The sequence below is a fragment of the Marmota monax genome, unplaced genomic scaffold (genome assembly GCF_021218885.2).
Source record: "Marmota monax isolate L192 unplaced genomic scaffold, Marmota_monax_Labrador192_F-V1.1 WCK01_AAM20220418_F8-fsc00304, whole genome shotgun sequence".
In the NCBI taxonomy this organism is placed as follows: Eukaryota; Metazoa; Chordata; class Mammalia; order Rodentia; family Sciuridae; genus Marmota; species Marmota monax.
Genome location: NW_026694168.1, coordinates 736,685 through 758,930, shown reverse-complemented (window position 1 = coordinate 758,930; position 22,246 = coordinate 736,685). Strand labels below are relative to the sequence as shown.

The following is a 22,246-nucleotide window of genomic DNA, read 5'->3' as shown; positions in this document are numbered from 1 at the left end:
TTGTATCTTTGTAATTAAAATTTTTTGTTAACTAGAAAGAAAAGAGTGTTATTCTGTATCTATATCTAGGTTTTTTTGGGGGGTGTGCTTTTTATTTTACTCTTAAGTTTGTTACTTGTGTGCCTGTAGCAATTTAAGATGAGGTTGGCCTGAGTGGTTGTGGGAACAGTAAAAGATTGTTTTACTGAATGCTGAACCACCGTTACACATTTATATTAGTAATAGAACATTAATGTTCTTATTAAATCACAAAACACCAAGTAAAAACTGATGCAGTAAGTGTTTATAGATATTCACCAATTAGCAGAGACCTATAATTCCTATTTATGGAATAACAAATAAAAGCTAAGTGATTTTTTTTAAACCTCAGTACGTTTCAACCAAATGTAATATGTGAATTTTTGCTCTTAGGAGATAAAAAATTATATTTGACATTATGTGCATAAAATACCATCTTTATAATTTTTCCTGACTGTAGCATAACATTTGAAAACAATGCAGGATTGGTCCTGTGCTTTGTATGGCAAGTACATAGCTTTATAAATGACAATTATAGTTATTAAAAAGCCAGGAATTCATTTATGGTTAACTCTTATTATATAATTAAATTTCATGAAAAACCAGTGTGCCACTCCTTCTAACATTGAAAATAGCCTCTGTGTGTTGACACAGAACTGGACTAGTATCTCTTGGTCTTCATCTTCCCCTAGATTCTGGACCAGTAATTTTACTATATATGGCCACAAATAAATAGCCAAGTCAGAATAACCCCATGACTAAATGATATTCTTCACTCTGTGTTTTTAATCATTACCTCATATTTATTGCCTGCCTGATACTCTGAAATCTATATCCATCATGATTGTCTTTATCATCATCACTATCACCAGCAAATGAACATTCAGTATAGGACACTTTACTTCTTAGTAAACTTTTAATTGCTCATGGTAAAGAAAAGGAAAAAAGAACTCGTGGGAAATTATAGTCCATATATAATTCTCATTTTTCAATTTTAGGAGAAATTGGTGAAAGTCTATTATAATAGATTTTTTATCATGATAAAATTGGGAAAATAACAAAAAAATCAAGAAACTTAAAAGGATATTAGCTGACACAAAATCACAGAATCACAATATTTTAAAATAGGGCTACATTTCATAAAAAAACTACTTGACTTCCTTGTTATAACAAATTTTTTGTTTCAAAGGTTATAGTATGTACCATCACTTCCATGGGATTCTTAGAGTTGGGGGCTCTGGACTACAATACTCATTGAGAATATGACAGTCAATCTTTCACATTACAATCTTCATGTCTCATCTTTATGATGGGAAAGTTGAAGAAGTTATTGCAGTGCTCTATCTGGGAACCCTGTGAGGTACCAACCTTAAACATTTATTAGCAACTTGATGTGATTTAATAGGTTTCAGAAATATTTTATGCTTTAAATATGCTCCTTTTCAGTCTATTACCATGGTTAAAATTTTTGCATCAGAAAGTCATTTATTCACAGTTTGAAGACTTCAATATTCAAGGGTTATTTACTAAAATTTCAAATATTCATGATAAGGGTGATTGCTCTATGTGGCAGATAATACAATTTATTGTCCATACTAGGCCACATTTCCAGGACAAATCTAACAGGAAGTCAGAGAAATAGTTGGAAATCAGGACTATCCCTGATTTGATTCCAGGCAAATTGGAAGATATAGTCACTCCATCTATATAAGCATCAGTTAGTTTCTATTTTAAGCATTATAGGAAAGCAAGTTTAAACTCAGTCTAAACATAATTATAACACAGAAGGGTTATACAGGTGGAAGAATGCCAAAGATAAATTTCACATATTACATAAGCTTGTGGATAATATTCAACACCAAGTGAAATTGAACCCATCTACCTTGACTTTTTCTTTTACTAATTTATGTATCGGGTAAAAATCTTCAAATTATTTCCCCCATTCCTACAAATTAGATCAAATAAATTATAAACACTATGCATTGAGGCATTGGAAAACCAATGAGGAAGTAAAATTACCGGTCCAGAATCTAGGGGAAGATGAAGACCAAGAGATACTAGTCCAGTTCTGGATCAACACACAGAGGCCATTTTCAATGTTAGAAGGAGTGGCATAAAGAATAGAAGTTCATCAGTAGCCTTGCAGGTTCCAGGAGACTGTATAGCAGGTCGAAAATCACCAGGAAGAGAGCCCTGGTTTTTCATGGAAATCCAGTCTGCTACATTCTGAAGTTAGAAAACATTTGGAGAAAAGCACTCCCTGGACTCAGTCTGAAGCATTTTAATACCTGAAATTGGATTGAAGTAAACAGGGATTATTAGGATGTACTTAGCAAAAGTAAAAGTAATTCCTCTCTGAGGGAAGATTCCCAATCCCAGTCTCACAGTAGGTCCACAGCTTTTCACATATGATGTCTAACACACAATAAAAACAACTGGACAAACATGAAGACAAGGTCACGGGAACAAATCCCATCAAAAGTAAGACACAATAATGAACGATCAAACTGGAGAGTCTCATAACCCACTTGAATCAAAGTGTGAAATATGATATATCAAGAACTATGTAATGTTTTGAATAGCCAACAATAAAAAATTAAAAAAAAAAAAGAAAAAAGACACTTAGATGAAAAACAAAACAAAACAAAACAAAAAAAAACAAACAAACTGGAGAGTCATGGCACTAAGTTAACCATGAAAAGAACTGTAGAAGTGTGTGTGAGTTTCAAGCCAATGAAGAAATAACAGGCTAATAAAAACAGTCAATACAAAAGAAAGCAAAAGAAGAGAGTAAAAAGGAATCCAGAATAAGTGGAATAACTAGAAAACACTCAGGTGATGGTAGACTTTCACCTGATTATGTCAATTGCACATGGGCTAAGTTATCCAATTAAAAGGAAGATTGCCAATGTAGACCAAAAGATCAAAACACAAATATATGCTGCTTAACAGAGATTTATCTAAACTTCAAAGAAAATTGAAAAAGAAAAGAAAACATACATATATGCAAACACTAAAGAAAGTTAATATAATACTAATACCAAAATGTGTGGCAAAATTGTTGCTAAATAGGAACATTTCCTGATGATAAAAAGTTAAATTCCTCAGGAGAAGCCACATGATAAGTGACTTTCTTTTAATGTCATTACTTATATACCACTTCCATTTTTGCTAGAATTAATAAAAATATATGTAGTTCTCACTATGGTGAAGTAATATTCAAAGTACTTTACACATATGAACTCATTTAATCATAACAATCCCATGAGAGAGATTTAATAATTATCCTCATTTTGCAGATGAGGAAGTTTAGAAATAAAGAGGTTACCAAAGTTACGTAGCATCTAACTTTTTAAACCCAGGCAACCTGGCCTCCACATCATGGGTAAAAATATTTGGGTAGAGAAAGTCTAAATGGGCCAAATATTTTTTGTCTTTTTCTCTTCTACACATTTCAAACTAGTTTTCCATGGATGGTATTGGACCCAAAAAATCCTTTTCCCTCTGCCTAAGGTACCAGTTTAGATTATTCTTCCACCTCTTCCTTTCCCCCTAAAAAACAAGAGATGGTAACTTTTTCTCATAACTGAACTCACATTTCTTTTGAATTTTTTTTTTAACAAAGTACCAAAAAGGTTAACGATTTTAAGATTTCAGTACTCTTTGTATATAGGATAAGCCAAATGCTGTGGTACTTTTTTCACACCTGGCACAGTGCCTGCCACTTAGTATGTGATTCATAAATAATATTCAAATAGATGAATAGGGAAGCCTGAAACACATGACTTGTTTCACGGGGTTGTAAACCTAAAATGGGAATCACACTCCCAGATTATATCTCTTACTACTTTCAGACATCTTTGGAAAATTTCACTTAATTTATATGAGCTTTAATTTCCTCCACTGTAAACTGAGGAAAATAGTTCTTATTTCAGAAACTAATAATAGTTATAATAGTAAATGGAAACTACTTATAGTATAATCCTGAGGCTTTTATAAGAAAAAAATGGTGCAAACTAAGAAACCTATTGATGCCGGCAACTCTGATATGAGAAATGAAAGCCAAAGTAGGATGAGGAGGCCCAAAGTTTCCTTGAGGAACCCAATGACCAGCCATCATTGACATCCTAGTCAACTTTTCTTTTTAAAATACCAGGCTTGGACTGGGGTTGTGGCTCAGTGGTAGAGCACTCACCTAGTATGTGTGAGGCCCTGGGTTTGATCCTCAGCACCACATAAAAATAAATAAATACAATAAAGGTATTTTGTCCATCTCTAACTAAAGATACACTAAATAAATAAATAAATACCAGTCTACATTTGAGGGGTAGAGGGGAAAGGTGGCAAGATAGGTCAGGGATTCTGAATTATAAATAAATAGAGATGGTTGTATTCTCTGTGTGTATATGTGTGTGTGATTGCATACACAATACTAGGAGTCATGGTGAATCAATCATTTTGGTATTTGTTCACTGTGTTCCATTATAGGAAATATGATACCATTTCAATTATACCACCATATTTGATGTCAAGTGAGCATAAAATTCTTAGGTGTAGGATAATTGTCACCACAAAACATTCATGAGAAAAAATTTCCTGACACTGTTAAGCAGCATTATGGAAATTATACAAGAGAGAAATGCTTCAAAAAATAATGGTATAATTTCTAACTGAAATATGAACTGTAATGATTGTGCCAGCATCAACCTTGATGTATCCATTTGGACATTTTCCACATCCCTAGTGGTTAGTCTAATACCAATTAAAGCATCACAGATTGCTATTATCTTCTTGCATTATTATTTTCATGAATTAATTTTGTTTTAAAAATCAGACCTTTTCCAAGTGAGAATAAATTTAACTATCTGAGGTAGAAATGTGAAGCTGAATGTCAGGACCTATACATATCTATAACTTCGAATTCTGAAACTACATAGTCATGGGACTAATCGTAGAAAAATAAAAAATGGAGGAACTGACTTTTTGGGTCACCTAATATTTCCCTTGCTGTTTATAGAGAATCTAAATACTAGCTTTAGTTTCCTACTTCTAAAATTACTCTTCTCCATAAATACTTCTTTCACTCATTCATTTATTTATGATTTTCTGTCCATCTACTATTTATTCATCTACTGTTTTAATCTCTCATTTTACATCATTTATGTGCTCCTTTGTACTGATGAAACAAAATGTATGCTAGTATTTTTTCTGTAATACCTCATAGTTTAGTGAGACAAACAAACAGTTTAATAAATAATCATAAAATGATGAAATGTCTTAAAATATGTTATGAACAAAGTTCTAACTGGAAGAATCGTGATTTGATAACATCTCTGGCAATTGGAACAAGTATAGTTCAGGCAAAGCTAAATTGTTGTGAAGCTTTGAAGACGAATGGGCACATCCCATATAGTATATAGTATGTCATGGCTGGAGTTGAGCACATGTGCTTCTGTGCAGCCTTTGGGAAAAAGGGGAGATAGACCTGGGTTACTTGGAGTCTAATAATAAAAGACTATATATATATATATATATATATATATATATATATATATATATATATATATCATGGGCAGGTATTTAGATTTCTTTTCTGTCATAAGTTGAATTTGTAAATTATCCTTTCAAAATGGTGGTGGCAAAGAGGAGAAGGAACTATGAGGGACAAGACAAATTAGGGAGACAACCAGACATTACTGCATTATTGCAATTGTACCAATGAGATAGAAATAAAGGCCTTGATAATGATAGTGCCTAGAAACTGGTTAGAGATGAAGCATGGAAAAAAGTTATGCTATTTTAAAAAATATCCAATGGATTTATATAAAATTAAATACTATTTTCCAAAAGACTTTCCATGTTTTTGAACAATATAAAGAAAGTAGAGCACTGGCAATATAAGAGGTATGTTTCTCCCTCTGCTCCTGGCTTTTTCTAAAGTTTATGAAGCTCCTCTAAATTTTCTTGAATGTCATCCTTTGTCTTCAGGACATCTTTTGTCTTTGAATATCATACCCGTGTCCCCTGAAAGGCATGGCACTGACTTACTTCATGTCTGTCTTGGCTTTGAGATATCTGGATAAAATCAACTAAACTCAAGGGGGGACTCAAACATGAAAGTTCTACTTTTCCTCAGACCGGTGTTTTAATCTTACATTTTCTGGTTGGGCAGGGAAAGGTGAAGGTTACCAGTGATCGGGGAGGGGGGGTCTGGTTTTATTACTCAAGGACTCCAAATCTTTTACAAATGATAAAATATAATTTTCTATTATGGCATTATTTGTTTTCTCTCCACTATTATTTCCTTTTGGTGGTTGGTGGGGGAGTACCAGGGATTGAACTCAGGGGCACCCAACCACTGAGCCACATCGGAGCCCTATTTTGTATTTTACTTAGAGACAGAGACTCACTGGGTTGCTTAGTGCCTTCCTTTTGCTGAGGCTGGCTTTGAACTCATGGTTTTCCTGCCTCAGCCTCCAGAGCTGCTGGGATTACAGGCATGTACCACCATGCCCCAAGTCCTTTATTATTTTTAACTATCCTGACCTCTCAAATTTATGTTGGCAGTGTTTTTGCTTTACTTTCGATTCATGCTACCATGAATAATAAACATGTATTATCTGATTTTAATTTCTAACAACTCTTCATATGATTTTTGAGTATATGTTATTGCTATTCAGAACTTGTTTCAAATTCTAAATTGCTATTCAAATATTTGAAATTTAAAAGTATGTTTTCATAATTTTGGAGTACTTTGGGAAAGAGAAAATATAAAAACTTTTTAAAGTCTTTATCTATAAAATGTTATAAATTACAACTGAAACATGTCATGATCCCATTCACAGTTAACTAGAGTTATAGAATTAATAATGAGTCAAGAACTGCAAAGTTGGCTTAAAAAGTGAATATCCGTGGATGGTTAGAGCCAGGTGTCAGTCAAATGACCCAGTCCCATTTACCTGCCTTTAAGTGTGTGTGATTCAAGTTCATGCCTCAGCTAATCATGCATTACTGTAGGCCTGGGTGTTCTGACAAGCCTGGAATGGTTATGACTGCAAATATTAAATCTTTGAATTCTAATAGAATTTTACTACGTACTATTGCTTCTATAATTCTTTTATACTTTTATGTAAAAATGACTACCTGCTGATTTCAATGTAACCTTCTCACTTGATGTTAACGAACTTTTTTCTTTCGTTTGTTCAGAATGCTTCTCAAAATATTCATGAGAATTCTTACCATGTTTGTTTCAATTTCTTGTAAAAAATTATTTTAGAACCCATTTATAAATATGTGTCTCTGAATAAAAAAAAAAAAACAACCAGGAGTTTATAATCTTCTAAGAGAGATGCAGATCCATCCCTACCGTGAGCTTTTTTGGAGGTAAAGAAAGTTATTTCCTTGCCATCCCTGTGCTTGTTGAAATGTTCCCTTTCTCCCAAGCTTGCTTCCTGTGATAAAAGACTGAACAGTGGAGTGCCTGACGTGTTTGTTCCTTAGGCAAACGTGTAAAACTCTTCAAGTTTGAATGGAGAAGTAGAAAGAGAAGGTTTCTGCTGAGCCTGATGACAATTTTTTATTTTTCCACATTCAAAAATATTTTGGCTCCACGTTGGAGCACTAGTTGTGGTGAATACTAGTCTTGGTCGGATTCTAAGAAAGGGGCAGAAGTTTCCTTGAGAAGTAAAGATTCAAAACAGCTCCAGAAATGAGCTCCTGTCTTGGTTTATTTCTCACAGAGCAGCAGGTGTGTACATCATGGTAATAGGGTTAATCTTTCTTATAGTTACAATTAGCATTTCAGGTGCCTCTGATGATGTACTTGGTATAACTGTAGAGGTCAGAGGACAAAGGACTACTTCAGTGGTCAACAAGGAAAGACAATAATTTGTTTTTATAAAAAAGTGGGGAGAGGCATCATTCTTTGAAGTGATATAAGGTCCATACATTGGACAATTTTTTTTTCACCAAGGGCCAATATGTTATGATTGGTGAACCCAATATTGCGGCTTTGCAGTATTGCTTTTCCAAGATAGAAAATTGATAATATAAAAGCCTGTGTATATTTCTTAACCTCTGGCTGTTAATTGGAAATTAGCACAAAATGTACTGAGCCATCATGCTTTCACTTAATCTTCATAAACGAAAACCAGACTTCATTCTTACCTAATGGGACATTCTTTATATATTGGCATTGCTCCATATTGAACATTAGGTCATACCTGCACCTAAGCAATTAAGAGTAACAACTAGATTTAACTACCTGGGATTGCTTAGGTAGAAATTTGGAAATTTGAGACTACTGAATTGTGATTATATTATTAGAAAAACCCAAGGAGGATTATAGCTGGTAAATAAGGAAAAAAAGTCACAATACCCTCTACATTAGACATCACTTTCTGGGCTGCCCTGTCCTTCAGAAAATGGATTATATATTTCTACAACATGCAGAAAGGGAATATTTTTGTTTTAAAGACTTACCACATGAGGAATGATCAGCACTAAATTTAATTATAGGGAAGAAGATAGGATGGAAAGGAGAGAGAAATGTGCTGTTTTTGACATGTTCTCAAAAACTGCTGGTTCAGGCTTTGTCCTACCTCAAGTTACATCTAGTCCCTTTCAAAGCAACAGGAACATATTCTTCATTCAGACATGTATCTCAAGGAAAGATTGTTACCAAGAGCCATTTTTATTTGTCATTCAAACCAACCAGGAAATTAAGAGAAAATGCTCTTTTAATAATCTCTAAGCCACTAGAAAGAATTTCTTCCAAGTTTTAGCCCTTCTTAATTTTTCCTCATGTTGCATATTTTTTTTCTGCTCTCCCTTAGATGTAGCAAAGCTAAGATCCTTGGGAAGTGTGATTTTTGACCAGATTTAAATTTAAAATAAAGCTTTACTGCAGAAAGTAGACTAAAACTATCAATTCAAATTATTCCTTTGCAAATGAGAGAAATTCCAATTGAGTTAAAAATCTCAACTGTCTCTAAGAATATGTAAACTATGCTTGCATGTGAACATAATATCTTTAAAAATCTACTCATATTTTCTTGAAGCATATATTATTTATTTACTTAGTGATTTAGAGGATTCAACCAGGGTTGCTTTACTACTGAGCCACATCCCCAGTTCCTTTTATACTTCATTTTGAGTCAGAGGCTTGCTGCGTTGCTGAGGCTGGCCTCAAACTTAGGATCCTCTTGCCTTAGCCCCCAGAGTCACTGGGATTCCAGGTGTGTGTCACCATGCCTGGCTTTAAGGCATTTAAAATAATTATTTTTCCTTCATAAGAAATTTTCGGATGTTTCCAAGAAATTTCTCCAAATCTTGTATGCTATTGCCTTAAGCATTATGCTATTGTGTTATTGGTTTTTTTTTATTTTTAAATTTTTTGTGTGTGGTTTTCCATCTGGAACACATAGAAAATGTGTCTGCTGGGGGTCCAGGGGAAGGAGAAGGAAAGTCTTAACACATTCAAGAACATCCCCAAGCAACTTATTAGCTAACCAAAGAGAAAGCAGAGAGTATTTTGCTTGGTTAACAGTGGGTGCCATACAGAGACAACCAGTTGATCCGTTTCTGAGCAGAGGGATGTGCATAAGTGGTAGTGCAAACTGTCATCTGCTTCCCTGAGTCACGTAGGAGAGTTCATGGCAAGCATACTGTACAGCTTTCAAAGTTCCAATAAATAGTGCAGGTCCATCTGTTCAAAAGATTCCTTTCCAGTCAAGATCTTTATTTGCACAGGACAGGAAGCTCAAAGCCACTGACAGATGTTGTATTTGTGGTAAGCACTCAGTAGTTCTGCATTCTAATATAATGAATAGGTCTTTTAAATAAAATGAAGTCTATGGAGTGCTTATACCCCTGTTGAGTTTAGGTGTTCAGGACCAAGTTTTAGGGAATCAGTGCATCTTAGGAAAAATCTTAGTAGTGGAAGGCTGGAAGGGAACTAGAAAGAAGCTCACTTGAGTCCTACTGACTAACTTTGCTAGTAAGAACTCTGGAGATTCTGAGATTTCTATGTAACTTATCCAATGTTTTAAAACTATTTTAACACTGGTAAAAAATCTGGTCTCCTGACTAACAGAATGAGACAACCTCTTCTTAATCATAACTGGTGTTACGGTTTTTTTTTTTCCCTAGAAGTCCAGGAGATTATATGTGAAATCCAGGGAATATCTATTTTCTGCTTCCACACTGGATCTCACACTGAGTTACACCTAAATATAATCAGTTAGCTACAGAAGTGCTCTCTTTTGTTTGAAGTGACTATCTTTCCACTCACCTAAGGCTGACAGATTTTTCAAGAATTTATACAAAAGATAATCGAATAGCTCAAGGTCATTTAGTGGAAATGGTGACCCTTGCTGAAGTGTTATACAGATGGCCTTTACTATCCCAGTGTTAAAATAAACATTCAAGTCCAGCACCAAAAGTTCTTTTGCAGGAAGGGGAAGGTGCAGGATTAAACTGTAATATGACAATAGAATCTTCAGGGCTATGGAAATCACCTCTATACCATTAAAGTAAAATATAGGCTCAATTTTTATATGGGTGGGTATATTTATGATGCTGTTTCATATGTCATTGTCTTATAGAACCTCACCTGTACATGAAAGTTATCTAGTCAGCTTGCTTATGAATATATATCCCAAACAGCTACATTTCTTTAATTTTGGAATACCTCATTGTATAAGATGCTGTGAGACAGGACAAGTGCATTCATGTATAGTTACGACCAACCTCACAATAGCTTTTCTCTGGCTTAAATGAGAAAACCTGCTACTGCAGTGTAATGATGTTTTAATTGCACACTTTGTACACAAAAAGTGAAGCAAGAGCTTAATTCTGGTACTTATAAGAGCTACATTTTAAAAATACATTGGCGGTGAAGCAGCAATTTTACTCCAGGAAAGAAAAAGTTCATTTGAATCAGCACTTAGGATTACAAAGAAGGTATTCTATTCTTTCTTTTACAACTTGATCGAATAAGTTAAATTTATTGGAATGTTAGTTTGAAATTGTGTCTATGTGGGATATTATTAGGCAGCTATACTGTGAAGATTGGACATAGACTGCTTTGAAACCTTCTGCCTCCTCTCAGAACTGTTGCCACGTTTCCTTGCTTTCTAGCTGTTTAAATAATGTTTATTAGTTCAAACATACACATTTTTCTAATAACATGGGTATTTAGTGAAAATTTAACTCTTTTAAATGAAGCTGACTGCAATGTTCAGAAAACATTGCCTCTTCTATTATTCTGTGTATGTGACAATAGTATATGCTCTAGAATATAATGCTGATCAGCAGATCCTCAGAACAAGATTTTAATGACCACATTAGAGAAGAGAAAATGTTATTTTGTAAATTAAGCTAATATAGCATAGGATTCACACTGATGGTGTGGAGTTTTGACAGTGATCTCACAAATTTTTGCAGATGGCAAACATAACAACCGAGATGAAAAAAATGGGGGATATAGGATAGAACTCAAAGAAAAACTAGGTCAAAGGAACCATCGACGACAAAGAAGGAAATTTAAAGGTCTGCATTTCATTTTGGCATGATCATGACAACCTTTAATTTTTAAAGCTTGATCCTAAATATATGACTTGCATGCAGAGGCTGATGGCATCTGGCCCATCTGAAAGACAAAGAGACAGAATGGAATTATGTATCTGAGAAGATTAGTAACATATGTTCAGAAATAATCAGGGGCAAAAACTGAGAGTTCAGTGCATTCAGATGCCTAAAAATTATGCGTATTGGAATACTAATAGCTAAAATGTATAGTGCTTCTTATGTATTCATTTGCAAGGCACTATTCTCAGTACTTGATCTAATATTTCTCAGCCCTATGATGCAGATGCTAGTACTGTTGCTTTACTGTGATCATGAAGTCAGCAGCAGATCTGACCACTGACCCCAGGCAACCTGATGTCAAGACACAAACTTTGAACTATGGCTTTCTACCTAACTCTCTAAACTACAATCTAACTCTCTAAAAAACAATCACATTTTTGATGCATGACTTTGATTATTAATAAGATTATAAGAAGAAATAATTGCAACATGAGTGACAATATGAAGCAGAAAATTAATTTTAAGTCAGTGTTTATAGATAAGAATACCACCTTTCCATAGGAGTCATATGTATCACTTTTTGTATCTTGTTTGAGAATTACCATTGTTACCACCTGTCAGTATTTAAAATGCATTTACTGGGTCAAGTACTCCACAAAGATAATTTGATTTAGTCAAAATAACAAATGTGTGGCGTAAAGTAATAATATCCTCATTTTATACATAAAGACACAAAAGTTCAGGAGTTTAATTTATTCAAACTTGTAGTATTAGAAAGTGATAGGACATGAACTTGAACACAAGTGGCTTGCATAGGCTATTTGGCATTATGTCTCTTACCATAGTTAGGTGACTCCCACGGATAACCCAGCAAGCAGAATACGAACAGGAAAAAAAAAAAGGTAATTTGAACTTTAGAAACATAAAGATTTTTTAAATTTTGCAAAAGCACCTTTTACACTTGGGGACAAAATAGTTTCTTGAATTTCCTTTTAGCATTCTAACTTTAACTTGGAGATAGGTAGAGGATATTTTAGAAAGCTCGTATTATAAAACAGAAACAGAATAACATTATTGACTTTGTTTCATTTCAAGTTTAACAAATGTCATATATGTTGTTTGTTTACCTGGTTTATTTTATTAGTCTAAATTAGTGAACACATTAAGACATGATTTTAACATCAATTTCTGATGAATGTAATCTGGATCCTATCCTAGATTTGTTGGATTGGGTTAAGTGGATGCTTTGTTCTTAAAGAATTGTACTTTTTGTTCCATGTTAGCAGATTAGCTTCTTCTTTCTAGTGGATCATCACCAGGGTATCTTTGTGCTTGTGACTAGAGAAGCAAGCTATTGTTAAGATTATTTTTCTCTGTGTTTTGCATGTGTTCAGTGCTCCAGTAGTTGCAAATGTCAAACTGGCTGGTGTGTAGGACACACAAATAAGATCTACATAAAAGAGAACAGCTCTGTGAAATATTGCCCATATGCAATATTTTGCATAATATGCAAAATATTGCAAATGCAAATATTGCAAATGTACTGAGATAGTGATTATAGCACAGGAAGCTCCAGGTGTAACCATAACGATGGCAGGACCGTTTCTTTCCGTCCTGCAGTATTTTATATCTATTGCCCTCAGAACAAGAGAGTGTGCATTCATGGGTAGCAACTGTCATTTCCCGTCCTGTAAAACTGATTTTATTGCAATCTCCTGCTTTTAGTTACTGAAAACTTGTTGAAAATCCTGTATAAAAGGTAAAGCTTCCACTGTTGTGGCCTCTTTTAAAAAATACAACTTGAGTGAAAAGAGTAATACTTAAGTTCTAAAAATATGGCAAATGATCAAGTTAGGAAGGAGTTCAGAAGGTTCACAATTAAAATGAGCTGTGAATTAAAGCATGACCTAAATGAACAAATACAGGCAAAAATTGATCACTTCTACTTTCTGAAGTGCTAGATTGCTTATTTAAGCAACTCTTATATACTAGGATGTTCTACTTTATAGTCCATACAGGGTAAAATGGAATTCAGTTTGTCCCCATCCCTGCCATTAGCATGCATTTAATTTAAACTTGAATTATTTAGCTTTACTTATTTAATGAGCATATAATCCTTAAATGGTTGATTTTTTGTTTAATTTTAGATAATAATTTCATTTTAAAGCACTATTTGGATTTTTGCATTTAGGTGACTTAATGATTATATTCAGAATCATTTTCTATGAATTTTTAAATATATTAAAATATATTTTATATATTTCAAAATACATGTTCCATATATTTTAGGATTTGCCATTCTACTTGGTATATAAACCTGGAGGTTGTCAGGGAGAGTGCTGACATATATTCATACATGTTCATCTTACACTATGTTGAAAAGGGAGAGTCATTAGTTAGCCTTTGTTTGAGTCCTTTAATGCAGTCCTCTAATTTGACCAAATGTCTGACAGTGTGAATGTTTCATTAGACTTTTAGTGGCTTATTTATGATTTATGCATTTTAAAAAACCTCATATCTAAAACTTTCATTTCATAGATCTTCAGGGTTGACAGAGCTAGCAATATTTGATCATCACAGCAACACTGTGAGATTAACAAGATTTTCTCCCTTTTACATATAGATAAACTGAGAGTGACTGTGGTTGTATGTAACATCCAATGTGATTACAATTATTTCCACTCTGGCCTAAATCTAGACCTCTGCATGTCAAACTGTAATGTGTTCTCTGATTAAAATTTAAAAAGTAAGCCTCTGTTCCTATCAATTTGTGAGGCTGAGGCAGGAGGATGGCAAATTCTAGGCCAGCTTGGGCAACTTTGTGAGACCCTATCATAAAATTTAAAAAATTTTAAGAGTCTGGGGATATAACTCAGGTGTCCTGGGGCTCTATCTATCCTGAGCACTGCTAAATAAATAAATAAATAAAATCTGAATCAGATTCTCCACTTTCATCTGACATTAGAAATGATTTATGCTCTATTCTTTATCTCATAAAATATGCTAGGATATTTTTAAGATTTATAATCTAGGAACATTGTGTGTAGCTTGAGTGTGAGAAAAAGGAATTTCAATTATGCTTCAGCCCATGCTTATTTAGAAAATAACTTCTTTTTAGCCATGTTAAAATTTTGGGGTTGTTTCTAGCAATTTTATCTGATAGAAACATGGCTTCATAAAATGTGTACTTATGATATTCCCGTATTTGTGAGTACAGGAACATATAGATAGTATGAGTTATATACTATGTAGCATAGTGTATGTTACACACTTTTATGTTTTTATAGGTTTGTGTGTGTGTGAATGCCTATTCTCTAGAGATGGGGATAAGGTTGTTTCAGTTACACGAGTCTTTGGTGTTGCACTGTAAATTTGGCTGTGTTTTGTCAAAATCATATGAAGACAAAGCTCTGCCATAAAAATTATTGAGAGACTCTCTTCTCAGCTTTATGTAAACCCACAGGATCAAATATTTAGCTTGGAATGAAGATTAGCATGGTAGCACTAATGTTATTTTAAATATTAGGAAGATTTACAGTGAATTTTTGTACCAAGGAAATCCAAAGAACATTTGTATACAGGAAAAACTAGTAACAGAGTATCTGATAACGTACATTATATACACATACACAAGGGGATAGATATACAGAGACAGAATCCTATTGTGTCAATGAATTTCTAACTGTACCCTAGTAATAGGCAGTATGTTCAAAAACATTACCTAATATTCATTTGTAGTAATGGTTATAACAAAAAGTGAATTTTTAAAATTACTGCAGACACTTTAGTTTTAAGTGACATAGGTACTTGTTCTTGATAAATCTTTTACTAAAAGGCTGGTTTTTATTTATTTTCTTTTGTTGTTTTCTCATCAGCTGTGAAAAAAAGAAAATATTAAACTACATCAGAGTTCTGGCCAGTGCCATGCCATGGCTGGTCTCAAATTATACTACATAAAGGAGATGTAAAATTCAGAAGTGTTTTCTGTGCATGAAGGCAGCCCTCTTGCTTATGTCTCTGTGGCCAACTAACATTACTAATGGAGTCTTGGTCTGCATCTTTGATGCATCTTATTCTCATGAATAAGATGGTTGCACAGAGCAACCATGGAAGAAAATGAACTGAGGGATGAAGGTTGCAAATATGAAGGACCTGATGACTGTTAGGGATTCTGAGAACAGGAAAAATCAGGTGCAGGGAAGTAACCTCATGATCAATTTGTCTGCCATACTTGTGGCCACTAGACACAAGAAGTGTGGGGACCCCATACTGAGTGTCAGCACAAGAAGAAGGTGGGAAGGAAATTCTACCGTTTCTACAGGCATTATATCACAGGTAACTGATGGAGGAGACCATTGATCATTTTCATATTATTTTCATGATAAATTTTCTCCTTAAACTTGATTTAACACAATCTCTGATTTCCATTGGCTGAGATTACCTGATTTTTCTTACAATTCTCTTCTTAGTAAGAAAAATTTTGAAACACAACATGGGGACTATATTTCCAAAATAAGTGCTGAAATAACAGAAAAGGGGATAAAGAGATTAAGAGAAAACAAAGAGCTTAGCCTTAACAGGGGTTCAGGGTAGGGTAACTGAAATAACATGGTGGAATGAACTGTAGGACCCTGGTGCATGACTTCAGGAAAACAAGTGGCATGTTATCTTGAGCCATAACAAGCCCCAGTTCTAAGTGACATATTGTGTTATAGTACACACAGCCTTACATCTTCAATTTTATGTGAGTTTCTGAGCACTTTTAAAATGTCATGAATCATTGTACTATTCATTCTTCCCAAATATTTTTGTTCTCACAAATAGGTGATTTTTCTGACACATAATTGAGTGAAATAGGTCCCCAATTTTTAAACCATTTCAAGAGTGAATATTATAGAGCCAATTCCCAAGGACTCTCTTGAGACTATGATCTGATTATTTTCCAGTGAACAACACTTTGAACAACACTTTTGTTCACTGATGTGTTTATGATCTTTGGGTTATATCCAAAAAACCTATGCAAAGGACAGGGATTTCAGAATCATTCTATGGTATGATGTGTTTATGATCTTTGGGTTATATCCAAAAAACCTATGCAAAGGACAGGGATTTCAGAATCATTCTATGGTTCTGAGAAGAATGTCATTACCAGTTGAGATTATTCTGGTCACAGTTAAAGTCCTTCAAATAACTGTGAAAGTAACTCTGAAAATATTGTGAAATGATAACAAGAAAAAATTAGTGTACTGTTATATAAGTCAGAAATATTTGAAAATGTAATCCTCTAAAATTCAGCAATATATTTGATATAGCAAATATTAGAGTTACCTATTGATTGCTAATTATGTTTAAGATTATAGCTATATTTTGAAATGTTGATTATATTTCTCCTTCATTTGTAGGTAACCCATTAACCAAGGATAAATCAAGTGATCCTCCAGGCTGATTACATTGAACATATGCATAGAAATTTAACTCTTGAGGTGATCTTGAAGATTTTTATACTGCTCAGAAGAAGGGCTCCAGAGTCTATTTCCAAGGGATTCTATGGCTCGTTACCAGCCTCTTCTTGAGATCAAGACTTTAAAATGTCAAACATGGACTTCTATATCATAAAGACTTCAGATTTGAACTGCGCTCCACTTGTAAAGTTGCTAAGGGAATTTGAAGTTGCTGTCTGCAGAGCTGGTGGAGAGTGGGTGTTTACAGTGTGACGTCACAGTCACCTTTTGGGGTCCTGGGTCCAGCTGTGACTGCTTTTCTTGTTTCTGAAAGCTGTCTCCCAAGCATACTGTCCTTCTGTCATGGATGTGTTCCTGGGTCCTTTGTTCACTGGCAAATGGGACTGTACACAGCTTTGATGACACTTCCTTTGAGAACTTCTCTGGCATGGCATAGACTGAGACAATTTTCTTTGTATCCTAATCTTGGAGCTCAAAAAGCCTATGTGTTTTAACATCTTAAGGTTGCTTTTGTTAAAGGAATGGAAATATATATCCATCGATAATAATTATTGTTGGCAAGTAATAGTAATCTGAGTACATCAATCATGTAAGAATGTATAGACAAGCTGACATGTTACCCCAAGGCTAACCCACAACTGCAGCTCTCTGTCAGTTAAATAGCTAGTAGTTAGAACTGGATCATCATCTTCATTATACAATGCTTTGTATTACTTCTAGAGCACTCTATTGTTTTTTTTTCCTTAAAGTGGGCTTTTTCTTTCTTTTTGTTTACTTTTTCCCTTTACAGAAATCAGCAGTGAACTGTCAAGGTATTATGTAGCCCTCAGATTCAAAAACTCACCAGGGATGCATGTGCGTTTCTGATTCTTAGCTTGAACGTTATTCACTTAGACTTCTTCTGAAACTTTTTTTCAAATGTCCTTTTTCTATCTCATTTTAAAAGATTGTCTCTTGCTTGATCCCAATGACTGTTTGAATGCTTACATATTTGTTCAGTCTGTTGATAGAATAAATTGTTCATTTTCCTTGGTCAGAAATTTATAAATATTTGCTTACAATTGTTCCATTTGAACAATTTCATAAGCCAGTATTCTGTCCACATTTTCATAGTCTTTTAACATTTGTGATTTTTTGGTTCTACGGGAACGTCTTATAAATATTTAAAAGCCTTAAACATTTATGTACTTTTTTCTAAGTTATTACAGAATGTATAATTTTATACTGCGTTTATTTTGTTTCATTTGTGATGTGGAAGGAGGGAAGAATGGAAATTGTAGAGCCATTCTGTAATAATATTGTGTAAACCTATAGATTGAAGGAATGTAAAGGGAGGGATTTCTGTGTCCTGCTTGTTTTAGACTAATCAGAAGATACTTCTGAAATGATCCTATTAGCAGTTCCATCCTGTTAGAGAAGGTGTGAAAATGTTTTGTAATTTTAGAATTCACTGACAATGGCCAGTTAGGCATATGCTGGTTTCCATGAGGGAGGCTCCCAAGTTCTGGGAGCCTTGGGTCTGTCAATTTGTAACAATATTCAAAGACCAATATATTATCCAGACACTATACTGGGAAGAACAACTAAAAATTTACAGTTGATTAAAATTAAATTTGAAAAATATTCTTTTAGCATTGAACTACAAGTCTATGGCCCCACAAGTATGGGGAATGAAATTACTTCCTGCCTCCATTTTAACTGTGCATAAAACTAACCAGATGGCTCCAAGTGGACTTTATAGTGGTTCAAAAGTACATGAAATCATAAAGAAAGAAATAATAGTTGTGCTGGAGTTTCTGCATCAATTAGAATATCATTAATTTCTTTAGAACAAAGTGGAAAACTGTATTATTTAAAAATTATGAATTTGTCCTAACTTCATTTGAAATTATAGATCATGCTTCTCATTTTTTAAACTATGTCCTTTAAAACAACAATGGAAATTCTGTATTATATACAAGTGTAACACATGCATATTAATAGAAAAAATAAATGGAATTTAAAATATACTAACTAGATTATCCCCAGTAGATTAATGTTGTGACTATTCAGAAAAGGTGAATAAAATTGGGATACAAAATGGACTCTCTTTCATAAGTACGATTTGGAAAATCTATGTTCTTTTGTTATACTTTAAAGTCATGTCAGTTACTATCGAGGAAAGCCTTTGAATTCCTAAGAAGGCTGTCATAAATTCTTCACTGTTCTTTTCATAAAAATCCATAGCAAATATTGCCATTTATGTAAGGTTCCAATATCTGGTTTGCTTCTTTGCTAGGAAACAATGAAATGGATACAATTACCCTTTTGCTACTTGCCCAAAACTTGACTATAAGCAAAATTGGCACGATTTTGCAGATGCAAATTCATTTTATTATGAAAATTGTTAATGAATACTGTTCATTATTTTATATATTATAATGGAAATGTGCATCCAAATCAAAAACATGACTATCATTGTTAATCTTTAAAAGTTTTAAAATACCTTTTCTTTTGACATAACTTAAGATTCACAAGAAGTTAGAAAACATAGCACAGAAGGTTTCTAGGTACCATTTCCAGTTCATTCCACAGTGATGACATCCTGAAAAATCAGAATACCATGTCAAAACCAGGAAACTGACACTGATACAAAACTATAAATGCAATATAAACCTTATTTGGATTTCACCAGTTTTCACATAAACTTCATGTGTGTGTATATGTTCTTAAACTTTTTTACCAAGTTTATATACATCCATTGGAGTATGTTGGAACACGATTACAGTATGAGAGTATAATAGGGACAATGACTGATTCTATTGGGATAATTGTTTTGAAGCCCTCTGTTTTGGAATAACATCCTATAATTTATTTTACTTTATATTTTATTTTATTGTATTGCTTCTTAATACAATGAAACGTCCAGTTTTAACACCAGACAGTACCATACATGATTTCAAATTTGATATCAGTTTTAATGGGTAGGAAGAGATCTGAGAATCTGCACCTAGGGTTAAAATAAAAAGGAAGTTTGATCCTGGTTTTTATTTCCTTCAGCAAATCCTGTGTTTCTAGAAGAGGCTATAAAATTGGATTGTGACTTCTGATAACACACAACAGCCAATACACAGTAATTAACTGAGTGAGACTTGATCTTTAAAATTTTCATTATTTTCTCAATTCATAGGTGAGACATCTGTCTGAAAGCAATATATGAAAAGAAATCAAGTAGAGTTTTTGTTCGCCTTTTAGCCCATTCTCATTTTGACTCACTAACTTAAATGGATAGACTTAGAATTGTTATTGCACAAAAGGCTCACGCTGATCCCTGAGGCCAATTAGTAGAGGATGGTAGAGAAAAAACTGCCTTACGATAAGCCAGCTGATCAGAAGATGGCAGAGATTCTCATCCTAAAAGGGCTGTCTCGCTGGGAAACTGAGCTAGGAGTGGTTTGTATAGGACCCTATGTAACAGCTGGTGTCCTTCTCTCAGGTGAAGACTTGTGGCCAAATACATGATCTGACCTTAATTATATATTCATGTGATGTTTCTCAGTTTGGCAAATCTCAGAGACAAAGATCATCACTTTTGTGGACTGCTGTTGTCACTGATTAGTTTGCCCCATTCAGTTCCCGATATATGACACAATGCACAGGCTGGAGAGTGACTACCCCAAGGCCTTCTTATTGATCACCAAACTCTGTATAATGAAAGACAACACACATCATGTGATTACTGTTAAAGATGAGTCTTGTGAAGTTAAATCATGGGTGGGAAATGCAATCTGCTCTCAGCATTCAGCTTCAGAATGATATTAGATTGTTTACAGAAACTGAATATTGGGGGAGACCTATGCTGGGCATCTCCTGCTCCCCTTACCCACATCAAAATCTCATGATGGAGCATTACCATTTTATCAAGGTAAGGACCTTTCTTTCTCCCTCTTTCTTTTGAACATAGAGTGTTTTAGGAAAAAAGCAATGAAAAAGATATATTTATGCATTTCTTGGCTCAGCTGAATTCTGGGGTTAGCGAAATGCATCCTCAAAACTGGCTTTTGAATCAGTTCAACAGACATTTTTTTTTCAATGCTCTGTGTGCATGGCACTATGGAATTAATGGAAAAGTGGATGCTCAGATTTATAACTGCTTCATATTTGCTTTACTTTATCACAGATAATTTTCTTCAACATATTGCAAGTTACTAAATGGTACGTACGATGCCGTAAACCTTTTTCTGAGAGGTCCTGTTTATTACAGAAAGCAATAATTGGTGAGATGGGCTAGATGAAACGCCATTGAAAGATAGATGAGAGGGAAAACTCCAGAGGGTTCTAAACCTACAAAACTGAAATAACAGAGATTCAGTTAAACATGAGAGAAATACTTGGAGAAAAGGCAGACTGAGGGACAGGTGGAGACTTTGGTAAGTCTATCAAGCCTAAAGTGCCAAGAGACATTGAGAAAGTTTATGTTAGATAAGAACTGAACAGATTTAATTGGATTGGTAATTAGAGATTATTATTGGTCTTGGATGGAGCAATTTCAATGAAATGCTCATTGTAGAATTGAGATTTCAGTGGGTTGGAGAGTGAATGACAGATTTGAAAGTGAAAAATAACACACGTAGACTTCTGTTTCTAGGAAGCAAAAAAATAGTAGTTATGCAGGCAAGACAGAACTGAAGATCTCACTTTTCTTACTATGGAAGAAGTAAGAGTATGTTTAATTATGCTTCACATAATTAGGGAGAAGAAAGGGAGAGAAAGTGTGTGGGAGGGGGAGTAATTGATGAAGGAAGGCATGACTATATATACATGATACATGAGTAATAAGGAGGACCACATTCTAAAGAAAGTTGGATGAGAACAGGGAAGAGGCATTTGGTGTTAAGTCATTGGTGACCTCCAACAGAGTAATATTGTAGGATGGTAGCCCAGGAGTGAAACTGGCACATGGGTGATTATCAACTTATTCCTGAGCTACTGAAACTTAGTTAAGTTACAGTTTAAGATTATAAATGGATAAATGAGAGAGACTAATGAAATCTCAGTACCCTTTTTTGTAAAATGGAAATAGTTCAGTTACCTCAGGATTGTTAGGAAGATTCCATCAGTTATTATGTGTGAAGGGCTGAGTAGAGTTTTTAGTGCCTTATGGACACTTATTAAATAGTGGCTCTTTAATTGTGAAA

The 22,246-nt window shown here is 34.1% G+C and overlaps 1 protein-coding gene across 2 annotated transcripts in view; it reads left to right on the top strand.

Moving 5' to 3' along the window:
• Positions 1-19,384, top strand: part of Tafa2 (TAFA chemokine like family member 2) — a 445,981-nt gene extending 426,597 nt beyond the window's left edge. For both annotated transcript variants that reach the window (XM_058585993.1, XM_046465880.2), the window contains one exon: positions 17,010-19,384. In XM_058585993.1, the coding sequence (XP_058441976.1) occupies positions 17,010-17,021 (12 nt within the window). In that variant the 3' untranslated portion in view covers positions 17,022-19,384. The remainder of the gene's footprint in view (positions 1-17,009) is intronic.
• The last annotated feature ends 2,862 nt before the right edge of the window (positions 19,385-22,246 follow it).